Consider the following 12,662-nt stretch of genomic DNA (forward strand, 5'->3'; position numbering starts at 1 on the left):
ACGACGCCGAACTGCAGTCAGGTCAAGACCCTGGTGAGGACAACGAGCACGCAGATGTTCTTCCCTGTGATGGTTTCTAACAGTTTGTGCAGAAATTATTTGTTTTGCAAACCCACAGTTTCATCAGCTGTCCGGGTGGCTCGTCTCAGACGATCTCGCAGGTGAAGAAGTCAACTGTAGAGGTCCTGGGCTGGCGTGGTTACAAGTGGTCTGCGGTTGTGAGGCCGGTTGGACGTACTGCCAATTCTTTAAAACAACGTTAGAGGCGGCTTATGGTAGAGAAATGAACATTCAATTATATGGCAACAGCTCTGGTGGACATTCCTTGCATGTTCCCTCAAAACTTGAGCCATCTGTGGCATTATGTTGTGTGACAAAACTGCACATTTTAGAGTGGCCCTTTATTGACCCCATCACAAGGTGCACCTGTGTAATGATCATGCTGTTTAATCAGCTTCTTGATATGCCACACCTGTCAGGTGGATGGATTATCTTGGCAAATGAGAAATGTTCATTAACAGGGATGTAAACAAATTTGTGCACAACATTTGAGGTAAATAAGCTTTTTGTGCGTATGGAACATTTCTGGGATCTTTTATTTCAGCTCATGAAACATGGGACCAACACTTTACATGATGCGTTTATATTTTTGTTCAGTATAGTAATACTAGATAGATATAGTCCATGAGTTGACTAATGACTAATTCGAGAACCACAAGAAACAAATCCGTTTCACAATGCAGGAAACACAAAGCAATTACAGTGACCACACGAGTCCAGGAGTGTTTGACGTGATTTGTAACCTTTTGATTTTCTCACATATGTCAGTAAACTCAGCCAAATGTGTGGAAATTTCCAAAGGCACTGCGCTCGCTCCCCCAGCCAGTCACCCAACCCTCCACTCTGGTTTTCCCAGATCATTAAAGAAAAACGTCCAGATACCTTCTCGCCTTGATGCAGACTGGGTTTACCACCCTTCCCCGTTCCCCTCCACTCACTCCCTCCTTTCCTCCCCTCCCCTCCCCCTTCCCCTCATCACCCTTTCCAGGCCCCAGAGTTGGGGTAGACATGGGCGTCCCCCAAAACCCAGAGGCCCTGACACCTATACCTCTGATTTGGGTTTTGTGAGTGCATGTGCTTGCATGTGTCATATTTGGGTTTTCCCAAAGTGTGTCAATCATAACAAACTTAGGAGCTGTGAGTGACCCCTCTCACACCAGGCCTCCCTCTCTGCTCCACCACTGCAGTGTGGCTTTCTCCCCTTACGCACAGTGTGTATAACTCAGACCATCCAGCCTTTGAACCATGAGATGTTGTCATCCATCCTCCTCCATAGACGAGGGTGTGTTCACTCTCTCTCTCACTTTGTTCTGTGCCGTCGTTCTGTCTGTTTTTACTCCGGCCCGGTCCCGCTCACTGCAGCTGCACGCATCCTGTGCCTCTCTGTTTCCCATGACTCCCCACTCCCCTCACCCGCTCATGCACTCTGTGGTTTGGGGAATTCACCGTTTCCCAGGGTGGGTGTATTTGGAGCTAATCTGTACTGTGTGTGTGTGAGTGTGTGTGTGTGTTTGGTTGGCTTGTGGAGCCCATCTGTGTGAGTGTGTCATAAATATGATCTATACACATCATCTGGAACAGATTTATCCACTCTGCCATTTAGGTACCAACCGCCGGTGGTGCGGTGCCCCAACATCAAGATTTACACTAATCTGCAATGTTTGTCTGTGTGCTGTATGTGTGTGAGAGAAAGTGACTCTATGTGTTGACAGCAACTAACCTTAGTAACCTTGCACTATGTTGATAAAGCACCTAAAAGTCACTGTGCAAGTGAATGTGTCTATGGAATGTTGCCATTCATAACCTCCAGTCTGTTTTAAATATGATCCTGCAAACGTGTGTGTGTTTGTGCGTGTGTGCGTGGTTTTAAGTAAGACAGATGGATTATACATCACCATCTTCCATGGTTTGACCACAGTTGACCAAGGTCGCCTTTCGGTCACAAACCAACATTCACGTGCACAGCCCTACTGTAACAGACAGTGTGTGTGTCAGAGTACAGTAGGCTATGGTAGACATGGCTGTGCATCTAACCCATAGTCAGGGGGGGGAACCAACCGGCAGCAGGATGTGCAAAGTCATACTTTCCGAAACCCACCCGCCCACACACACACACACACACACACACCACCATACCGTGCAGACCCACATGACCACAGTCACAAACAGGCTTACTTTCCAATGGCGTGAACTCGCATCTGTTTCCTGACAACAATAATAGTTTCAGATTGGTTAGACGATAGAGGCCCAGCTAACAGGTGTCTGCAGCATGGCAGGGCAGGCATGGAGAGAGATAACCATGACTCCCAATAATAAAATAACCTAATGCTCAACGGGAAGAATGGGGAAGACTGTTTCAAGGATAACAATTACTCCCACACTCACTATTACATCTGTCTGTCTGCACGTTTCCTTCACTGACGTGCATGGCCATGTGTAGCAGTAAATGTGTGTGTGGGAGTGATTCTTAACAGGGTTTTACTGTAATCCCAGCACTAAAAAGAGTTGTGGCATTGTAATGTATTTATTCTGAAGATTACACATTGTTTCACTGCAGAGAAATCACTTTACATTACACAGAATCCTAGAGGCTTAGAGCGAAGGCTTTGCTCTGGTTAAACAGTTGATGCAAACTTGGGTGGTTCTCTTTTCTAACACTTAGTATTAGGGGAGATACTCCTCCCCCAAGACCACACACACGCCACTAGCTATTTCATTTCCAACACTCCAGCACTGTATGTATGTGAGAAACAGGTTAATGTAGTTATGATACGGTCTGAGGTTAGCACGGTGAGCACACGTGTAGCTAACCACGCTCTAATTCTGGTTACGCCGAGACAGGGCTGAAGAACAGTGTCACACATACCCTTCCACTCACACACAAACTGACATTCACCTGCAAACAGCACACTACACTACTGCTATAATTTACTACTAATACCATGGTGTGCAATCTGTACCAGGGTTAATATATCTGACACTTTTTTTCCTGCCATGTGACAGGTGTGCAGTGTGAGGAATGATATTAAGTGTCATTAAAGGGGGTAGGGTGAGGATAGAGAGAGTGATGAATGGAGGAGAGCATGTGTTTTGCAGACTCATTCAAAGCCACACACAGGTGCAGGTGAGGAGGAGTGAGAGAGAAGAGGGGTAGTAAGAGAGAAAGAACAGTGAAGTTCTGCAGACTCACATAATAATAATAATATGCCATTTAGCAGACGCTTTTATCCAAAGCGACTTACAGTCATGTGCGCAAACATTTTTACGTATGGGAGGTCCCGGGGATCAAACCCACTACCCTGGTGTTACAAGCTTCATGCTCTACCAATTGAGCTACAGAGGACCACATAAACCACGTACTTCCTCACACACAGTAAATGCATACTCACTGACAGAGGTGTGCACATATCCCTGCGGACGCACACATTTATTTGCAAAATCACATTTTGTAAAACAAATCTTTACAAATAAAGAGCCGGTAAGACATATAAACAGATATATTTTACATCAAATGTTGGATTTTGTTTTCAACCAACAATCAAGATGATAAGAACTCATTACAATAAGAACTCAATGACAATTGTAAAAGCAATTCATAAATAAATGTGTCTCCCGAGTGGCGCAGTGGTCTAAGGCACTGCATCGCTGTGCCACTAGAGATCCTGGTTCGAAACGAGGCTCTGTCGTAGCCGGCCGCTACTGGGAGACCCGTGGGGCGGCGCACAATTGGCCCAGCGTCGTCCAGGGTAGGGGAGGGAATGGCCGGCAGGGATGTAGAGCATGGCGTTTGCAATGCCAGGGTTGTGGGTTCGATTCCCACGGGGGGCCAGTATGAAAAATTAAATACTGTATGCACTCACTAACTGTAAGTCGCTCTGGATAAGAGCGTCTGCTAAATGACAAAAATAAATAAATACATACTACAAATCAGGAGAGGAAAAACTTCATTTAAGTAAGGTTCCGTTCACTAGATTGTCCATTGTCTTCCAACATTTCAGTTAGACTCTGCCCTGATAAGAGAGGTAGTCCACCTCTTTTCACTGTATCTCTCCTCCCCCTCCTCTATTTCCCTTTAGTATCAAATCAAATGTTATTTGTCAAATGCGCGGAATACAACAGGTGTAGACCTTACAGTGAAATGCTTACTTACAAGCCCTTAACCAACAATGTAGTTTTAAGAAAAATAAGTGTTAAGTAAACAATAGATAAGTAAAAAATAAAAGCAGTAAAATAACAGTATCTCTCCTCCTCTATTTCCATTTGGTATTTTCCACATTCCCTTCGTTGTGTCTCCTCCATCACTTGAGGTCTTTGACAAACACCTTGGTGACACGGAAGCCCAGAAATGTCCTCTCTGGCTGCTCTTCATCCTCCTCCTCTTCCTCCCCGTCGTAGCCCACCTCCCCCTGCAGCCGGTAGCCCAGCTTCCTGAAGAAGGCCTCTCCTACTGCAGAGGGGTAGGGGACGTGGGCGTAGACCCTCCTGGCCCCCGTCTGCCTCTCCCTCTGTTCCAGACTCTGGACCAGCAGTCTGCCCAGGCCCTCCCGGCGGTACCAGCACCCCACCACCACCCTGCAGAACCTCCTCATCCCCAGACGACAGTCACCCTCCCTGGACACACAGCCCACGATCTCCCCCTCACAGTCCGCCACCCACACCTGCCCTGCTGCCTTCTCCCTCTCCACGTCTACGATCTCAGGAGACAAGTCTTTGTCCTTGTCCTCTTCCTTGGGTTTAGTCCTCCGTCTGGCCTTGCCCTTTAATGACAGATAATAATAAACTTTATTTGTGCAGCAACTCAGCCCAAAGCACTAAAAGTCAAAATCTCTAAAACACTGTAGTAAAACTGAGCAATGCATACATGTAACATCCACAACATACAGTACCTAAAGTCAAAGAAAAGGAGATGTACTATATGAAACCTACTTTTGCTGGCGGGGGTTTCCCACTGATCCTGCTATAGGGGTTGGGGAGGGTCTCGTCCTGCGCCCCTCGGTAACTGCTCCCCACATAGTCCCAGTAGGGCCGGCTGGTACCCAGCACCCCTGTGGAGCGTGGCATGGTGAACTTGAGGTAGACGATGAGCAGGAAGACAGGAATGATGAGGGCCAGGATGAAGGAGTGAAGGAAGCAGCGGAGGACAGAAGAGACGGTGGCCAGGAGTAGGAGGCAGACAGGACGAGTCAGGATGTGGAGGATCAGACGGTTTTCTGTGCCCTGACAACCCTCCTACAGAGAGAGAGAGGGAGGGGGAAGGAGAGAGAGAGACAGAGAGTGAGGGAGGGAGGGAGGGGGGGGGGGGGGGGGGGGTTGGGGGGGACAGAGATCGAAAGGTGAGTTTGAGTGATAACCATAAAATGCCTAATATACACTACCATTCAAAAGTTTGGGGTCAATTAGAAATGTCATTGTTTTCAAAAGAAAAGCAATTTTCTGTCCACAAAAAATAACAGCAAATTGATCAGAAATACAGTGTAGACATTGTTCATGTTGTAAATGGCTATTGTAGCTGGAAACGGCTGATTTTTAATGGAATATCTACATAGGCGTACAAAGGCCAATTATCAGCAACCATCAGTCCTGTGTTCCAATGGCATGTTGTGTTTGCTAATCCAAGTTTATCATTTTAAAAGGCTAATTGATCATTAGAAAACCCTTTTACAATTATGTTAGCACAGCTGAAAACTGCTGTGCTGATTAAAGAAGCAATAAAACTGCCTCCCCTCCTTGTTCGGGCAGGTTTCGGCGTTCTTCGTCACCGGCTTACTAGCTGCTGCCGATCCATTTATCATCACTCCACTTGTCTTGTCTAATTAATCACACACACCTGGTCCTTATCCCCAATTAGTCATTGTATAAGTGTTCCCTCTACTGCCTTGTCTGTGTGTGTGATTGTTTGTTGTGAGCTGTGTGTAGCTTGGTTGAACTACCCTTACCTTATTGTTGCCAGGGTAGAATTTTCCCCTGTGCCTGAGTGTTGTTGTCGCATGCTTGCGCAACTGTTTATCGATGGAATAAACTCTTTGGATGCGTATTACTCTCCTGCGCCTGACTCCTTCTATCACACGCATCACACAGCAATTGTGGGTTCGATTACAGGATCAAAATGGCCAGAAACAAATAACTTTCTTCTGAAACTCGTCGGTCTACTCTTGTTCTGAGAAATGAAGGCTATTCCATGCGAGAAATTGCCAAGAAACAACGCTGTGTACTACTCCCTTCACAGAACAGCGCAAACTGGCTCTAACCAGAATAGAAAGAGGAGTGGGAGGCCCGGGTGCACAACTGAGCAAAACCATAAATACATTAGAGAGTCTAGTTTGAGAAACAGACGCTTCACAGGTCCTCAACTGGCAGCTTCATTAAATTGTAGGCAGAGTTGCAAAGAAAAAGCCATATCTCAGACTGGCCAATAAAAAGAAAAGATTAAGATGGGCAAAAGAACACAGACACTGGACTTTTCTTTGCAACTCTGCCTAGGTCAGCATCCCAGAGTCGTCTCTTCACTGTTGACGTTGAGACTGGTGTTTTGCGGATACAATTTAATGAAGCTGCCAGTTGAGGACATGTGAAGCATCTGTTTCTCAAACTAGACACTAATGTATTTGTGCTTTTGCTCAGTTGTGCACCCGGGCCTCCCACTCCTCTTTCTATTCTGGTTAGAGCCAGTTTGCGCTGTTCTGTGAAGGGAGTAGTACACAGCGTTGTTTCTTGGCAATTTCTTGCATGGAATAGCCTTCATTTCTCAGAACAAGAATAAACGGACGAGTTTCAGAAGAAAGTTATTTGTTTCTGGCCATTTTGAGCCTGTAATCGAACCCACAATTGCTGATGCTCCAGATTCAGAAGGCCAGTTTTATTGCTTCTTTAATCAGCACAACAGTTTTCAGCTGTACTAACATAATTGCAAAAGGGTTTTCTAATGATCAATTAGCCTTTTAAAATGATAAACTTGGATTAGCAAACACAACGTGCCATTGGAACACAGGACTGATGGTTGCTGATAATGGGCCTCTGTACGCCTATGTAGATATTCCATTAAAAATCAGCCGTTTCCAGCTACGATAGCCATTTACAACATTAACAAGGTCTACACTGTATTTCTGATCAATTTGATGTTATTTTAATGGACAAAAAAAATGCTTTTCTTTCGAAAACAAGGACATTTCTAAGTGACCCCAAACTTTTGAACGGTAGTGTACATAAAAAAGGGTTCTCCAAAGGGTTTTCCTATGGAGACAGCCGAAGAACCCTTTTAGGTTCTAGATAGCACTTTTTATTCTAAGAGTGTAGAGACAGAGCATAACTCAGGCTTGCAGTGTGTGTGTGCATGCGTGCATAACTTTGAGGATAAAACACACACCTTGATGATAGCTTTGACAGTCTCGATGTCATCCTCCCTCATCCTCCTCATTACCACCTGATCTAGCTCCAGCTTTACCATGTCTGGACCTCACACATACCACACACACACCCCTCACACACCAACACACGCTGCAACACACACCTCATACAGACATCACACACCGGTCTGCAAATATAGGAAAAATCTCATGGTCAAATAATATATTTGTACAGATACACCTTGTGGTTGAATTTTGCATATTTACATTCTGGTTACCATAGTAGCTAAATGGTATAAAATCGGTTTCAAGATTATGGGAATGTGGTGTGTTATATTTGGTCCAGGCTATTTTGGGATTGATGCCATGACTCAGGGGGAAAGCAATCCATCCCTGTAACACTGAATATATAGCCTACAAAGATACCAGGGTTGGGTTCAATTCGAATTGAAGGCAGTCAATTCAGGAAGTTTAAAAACTTTTGAAATAAATAGCTTCTACTTTTCAGTTTATTGAGAAGTTATTTAAAATAAATGCAATTTGTTTCAATTATTGGATTGTCATTTTTGTTGATTTCCTGAATTGACTGCCTTCAATTCGAATTTAGCCCAACCCTGACAGATACACATTGAAAACACATGAAATTATAGTCAGGGGGCAGACCCCTACGATATCCCCTTATCAGACACTATGTATGCCAGGATACAGTATGTAGCTACATTGTGCAACAAATTAACAGCATAACAATGTAACAACTGCTGCATCACACTGGCGCAGGTTGATACAATGTGTCAATTGTGAGTGCAGTGGCGTTTCCTCCCAAAATCTAACTAAATGGGGGATTACTTGAGGGGGTCGGGAAGGGATTTGTCTATTGCATGGGCACACTGCTTCTACAAGGCTTATCAACAACAAACAACGAGGCTCATTTAGAACAATGTTGGGGTTCAATGTAAAATAAACGTAGTTTGGAAATCAGTAATATGAAAATTAAAAGGCAAATCAGAACACACAGTATTCATATATTTGAAGCCTGTTTTAAACCCATGGCCATGTTTTAAATAAATAAATATGTTTCAAATCCTTATATGGTGAGTGCAGAAGGGTTCTTCATGCGTAATGTCTAAATAAACGTCGAATCTTCTCGTTCAACCCAGCCGAAGCCACATAGCCTACCTTGCAAACTTGCAGCGTTGGACCACCGCCAAATGCAGGGAAAGGGATTTATATACTCGCTGTGTATTTATTCCTTCAAACCGATTTTTCTTATGTTTGATTGAATGACTCGCAATACTTGCGTGGCCACCATTGCAAATGTAGTGTTACGTAGTTTTACGATCACATTTACTGTCATGAATGCTGTCTTTACGCCATTTGCGTAGCGAGTACCTGCACCGCAGAACATTTACTAACCTGCTACGTGAACGTGGTCAGCCGCACTCTACGCAGTGGAGAACCGCTATTTCCCATAATAAAGTGGAATTGTCAATTATTCTAAGCAGACCCTCTTCCTCTTTAGATAAAGTAACATATTTATATTAACGAAATTAGAAAGGTGAATTAATCAACATTCATTAGAACTTATTTGATTTGATTAACAACTTTATTAATAATGACTATTTCCTAGTATCAATATTTATAGTGAAACCGAGCCAATATCGCCATGTATTCATTCGCAAAAAAAACTCATAGGCATTTTATATCAACACTGTCAACATGACAGTATAATTGAAACTCATAAGTCATTAGTACTTTGTCGAGGTCCCTCTTTGATAACAGTCACTGAATTTAACTCGTTGTGTTTCTGGCACCTTGGTATTATTTCCTGTAGTACTTTCTATAGTCTCTTTCTGAATGACTCTCCTTTAGTTCAGTAGCTGGAAAAGGCCTCCACATCGAAAACACACACACACTGCGCGCACGCATATGTACATTCATGTGTGCACACACATGCACACGCCTTCACACACATTTCCTGACAGTGGTTGTTTGGTTTAGGTTTAATTGAACTGAGAGTTAGGTGTAGGGCCATTCGTAGCTGTGTTTTCTCCTTCATTCGCTCCAGTCTCTATTTCAATGCATTCTGCTGAGTTCCTGTCTTTTTCAGGCCTCTCAGTTATTCCACTCCCTCCTTTTGCTTCACTCCTCTCTAAAGTTACTCCTCCTTCCCCTCCTCTGTCCATCCCCCCTTCTCTTAGACTGCTGGTGCTAACCTCAATTATGACGATCCCCTCTCCTCCCTCAAGCTGAAAGATGCCCTCCATTGGCCCCCTGCCCTCCCCTACTGCCCCCCCTGCCCCACTGTAACTGCCCCTTTCTCCCTCCCCTTCCCCCTCGATCAGGGCTATCATCTGCACACTCTCTCCAGACCCCTGGCCCACCATCTTGTTCTCATTCCCCAGCTCAAACACCACCTCCTGCCCATTCAGAGGCATTAAGGCCTGGGGAGGCGGGCAGGAAAGTTCCAGGCTGTTGCTGGGGCCTTCTAGATAGCCACTGTCAGAAGTGGTCCGTTCCTCGCTCTGATGCTCTGTTTGGAAATGAAGCACAAAGGACTCTCCCTCTCCGCCATCCTCCCCTACTCGTCTTTCTCCTTCCCTCTCTCCTCCCCACTCCTGCAGCAGTGACACCAGACCTCTTTTCTCCTTCCCTCCCTCTCCCTCAGTTTCTCCCTCAGTCTCTCCCTCAGTCTCTCCCTCAGTCTGGAAACGCAGCACGTATGACTCCCCATCCCCCTCTCTGCCCATTCCTCCTTGCCCCCCCTCCCCGCACCTCTCCCCTTCAAACTGCAACACGTAGGACCGTCCTTCCTGTCCTATCTTTACCTCTTCCTTCTTCCCTCCTTCTTTCTGGAAGCAGAGGACATACTGTTCTCCTCTCATGTCCTGCTCAGTGGTATTGCCCAACTCTGGGGCGGTTTGGGGTTCCCCAACCCAGGCCACAGGGTCAGAGGGCAGGGAGGCTGGTGTAACCATGGTAACTGAGGCAACCTTTAGGGGTCCTGAGGTAACAGTTGCAGAGGTAAAGGAGGAGGGGGTAGAAACAGAGACAGAGGCCGTTGGTGGTGAGGAAGGACCTTGTGACTTGGCGGGTAGAGACGATGGCAATGATGATGTCATAGTGTTGGCAGCAATAACAGTAGCTGGAGTGACACTAATTACATTACAGCTAGACACAGGTACTACATCCCCCGACTGACTGACAGGGGCTGTTGTCATGGTGACAGAGGTGGTTGACGTAGCAACTGAGGTGGTTGTTTTCCGACCTACAGCAGCTTTGGGTTTCCGTCCTCTCCTGGTCCTGGCTGTCCGGTTACTTTTCCCTAATATGGGCTTGTTCAGCATAGAGTTCAGGGAGGGAGTTGTTGTCTTAGCAACGGGAGGGTTGTTTACGTTGTTGTTATTGGTGGTGATGATGAACCTGGGCTGCTGTTGTTGCTGGGATATGTTCTGAAAATGTTGCATCTGGGTTTGGGCAGGGCTTAGAACTGTCTGGACCAATGGGAGGCCCTGGGGATCCAGGGTGGGATGGGGATTGGTCGCTGTGGTGGGGACGAGAATCAGGCTGGGCTGGCTCCCATTGGTGGAGGGGCACTGTAGGAGGATATACTGTGTCTGGGGGGGAGGCGGAGGGGGAGGAGGGGGGGCGGGGGCAGACAGGGGGATGAGCTGAAGCCCATTGGCTGTCTGGATCATGAAGTAGTTCTGGGAGGTGTTGGGGGGAATGTCCAGTGTTGGCTGAGACACGATCAGAGACCCAGAGTTCCCTGTGGTCTCCAGGGTGATGGGGTTTAGTAAGGTGGTGGTGGTTGTCACCCCTCCACCCCCTTTACCTCCCCTGCCCCCCTCCTTACCCCCCACCCCAGCGTCCCCCGCCACAGCCCCGTTCCCATGAGTCCTCATGTGCCTCTGCAGGTAGGAGTGCATGACAAACTCCTTCCCACAAAAGGGACACTTGTAGTCCTTCCTGGAGGAGTGGGTTCTCAGGTGGAGCTGGAGATTGGAGGAGTGGGTGAAGCTCTTATGACACTGGGCACACTGGAAGGGCCGCTCGCCTGAGTGGGTGCGCTCGTGCTGTTGGAGAGAGAGGAGGGTAGGGAGGATGAAAGATAAAGGGAGAGGAGAAAGTGTGTGTGACAGAGAGATATATATATAGAGAGAGATGGAGCGAAGGAGCCACTGTACACAATATCATAAGAATCCTAGCATCAGCCATAGCAGAGCTATCTGTGCTGACCTGTTTGAGGTTGGAAGTCTGTGAGAAGGACTTGGAGCAGATGGGGCAGATGTGAGGGCGTAGGCCAGAGTGGAGCTGACTGTGTCTCCTCAGACAGCTGGTGTTTTTGAAGGACTTGCCACACTCCTGGCACACGTAGGGCCGCTCGCCCGTGTGCTGGCGCAGGTGGTACTGGTAATGGGAGCTCCACTTGAAGGTGAGCGGGCAGTAGGGGCACTGGAACGCTCGCACACCTGTGTGCACCTGGAGAGGAGAGATGAGGGATCAGTCAGAAAATAAATGTTGACGGCCTCGATTCTTCTGAAAGTACAAGTACATTCAAAAGTTCGAACAAGAAAAGCAGGCCATAAACTGCTATAACGTAGCAGTGTCGCTGTTCACACCTTGTGACAAATGCCATAGCTTGCGTTTAGACAGGCAGCCAAATTCTGATCTTTTTTTCACTAATTGGTCTTTTGACCAATCATATCAGATCTTGTCGCATCAGATATTTTTCAGGGCTGATCTGATTGGTCAAAAGACCAATTAGGGGAAAAAAATATCAGAATTGGGCTGCCTGTCTAAACGCAGCCTTAGCGAGCTAGAAATGGACTGATACGTCTTACCCTCTGGTGTATGGAGAGCAGTGAGGACCTCTTGAAGCTCTTGCCGCACTCTGTGCAGCGGTAGGGTCTCTCTCCTGTGTGGTCCCTCATGTGGTACCTCAGACCTGACGAGCCCTTGAAGGCCTTACCACACTCAGAGCAACGGTACGGCCTCTCTGTACCGTACCCACAGTGATGAGGAGAGGGAGAATGGTGAAGAATGTTATATATTTTTTTACACATGAATTATACAGGTAATTTCATGAGCAGCAGTAGGCTAGGCTCTGTTACTGTCAAGGTATCTCACTTTTTAAAGTATTTTCTATCAAAAAGCCAAAAGAAAAAGACTAACTCACCGTTGTTCCCCCCAGCAGTCTTACTAGCCGCTCCTCTCCTCTGGCCCTTGACCACTGCTCTGGTGGATGGCTTGGCCACCTCC

The 12,662-nt window shown here is 46.5% G+C and overlaps 1 protein-coding gene across 1 annotated transcript; it reads right to left on the reverse strand.

Moving 5' to 3' along the window:
- Positions 1-3,450: 3,450 nt before the first annotated feature.
- On the reverse strand, positions 3,451-8,731 carry LOC311110136 (putative N-acetyltransferase 14). Its single transcript, XM_084152976.1, has 4 exons — positions 8,580-8,731; positions 7,424-7,591; positions 4,987-5,289; positions 3,451-4,817 (listed from the first exon to the last, which is right to left on the reverse strand). Exons 2-4 carry the CDS (start codon positions 7,502-7,504, stop codon positions 4,359-4,361), a joined length of 843 nt encoding a protein of 280 aa, XP_084009102.1. The 5' UTR covers positions 7,505-7,591; positions 8,580-8,731; the 3' UTR covers positions 3,451-4,358.
- Between the last annotated feature and the right edge of the window lie 3,931 nt (positions 8,732-12,662).

The sequence above is a fragment of the Coregonus lavaretus genome (genome assembly GCF_964263955.1).
Source record: "Coregonus lavaretus genome assembly, chromosome: 3".
NCBI lineage: Eukaryota > Metazoa > Chordata > Actinopteri > Salmoniformes > Salmonidae > Coregonus > Coregonus lavaretus.

Bases quoted from the DNA above. Each gene is read 5' to 3' on its own strand.
- LOC311110136 (XM_084152976.1), bottom strand. From the start codon at position 7,504: ATGGTAAAGCTGGAGCTAGATCAGGTGGTAATGAGGAGGATGAGGGAG. The intron at 5,290-7,423 runs GTGTGTGTTTTA...CTCTCTCTGTAG, and splicing joins CTGTCAAAGCTATCATCAAG to GAGGGTTGTCAGGGCACAGA. The intron at 4,818-4,986 runs GTAGGTTTCATA...CTGTCATTAAAG, and splicing joins GGAAACCCCCGCCAGCAAAA to GGCAAGGCCAGACGGAGGAC.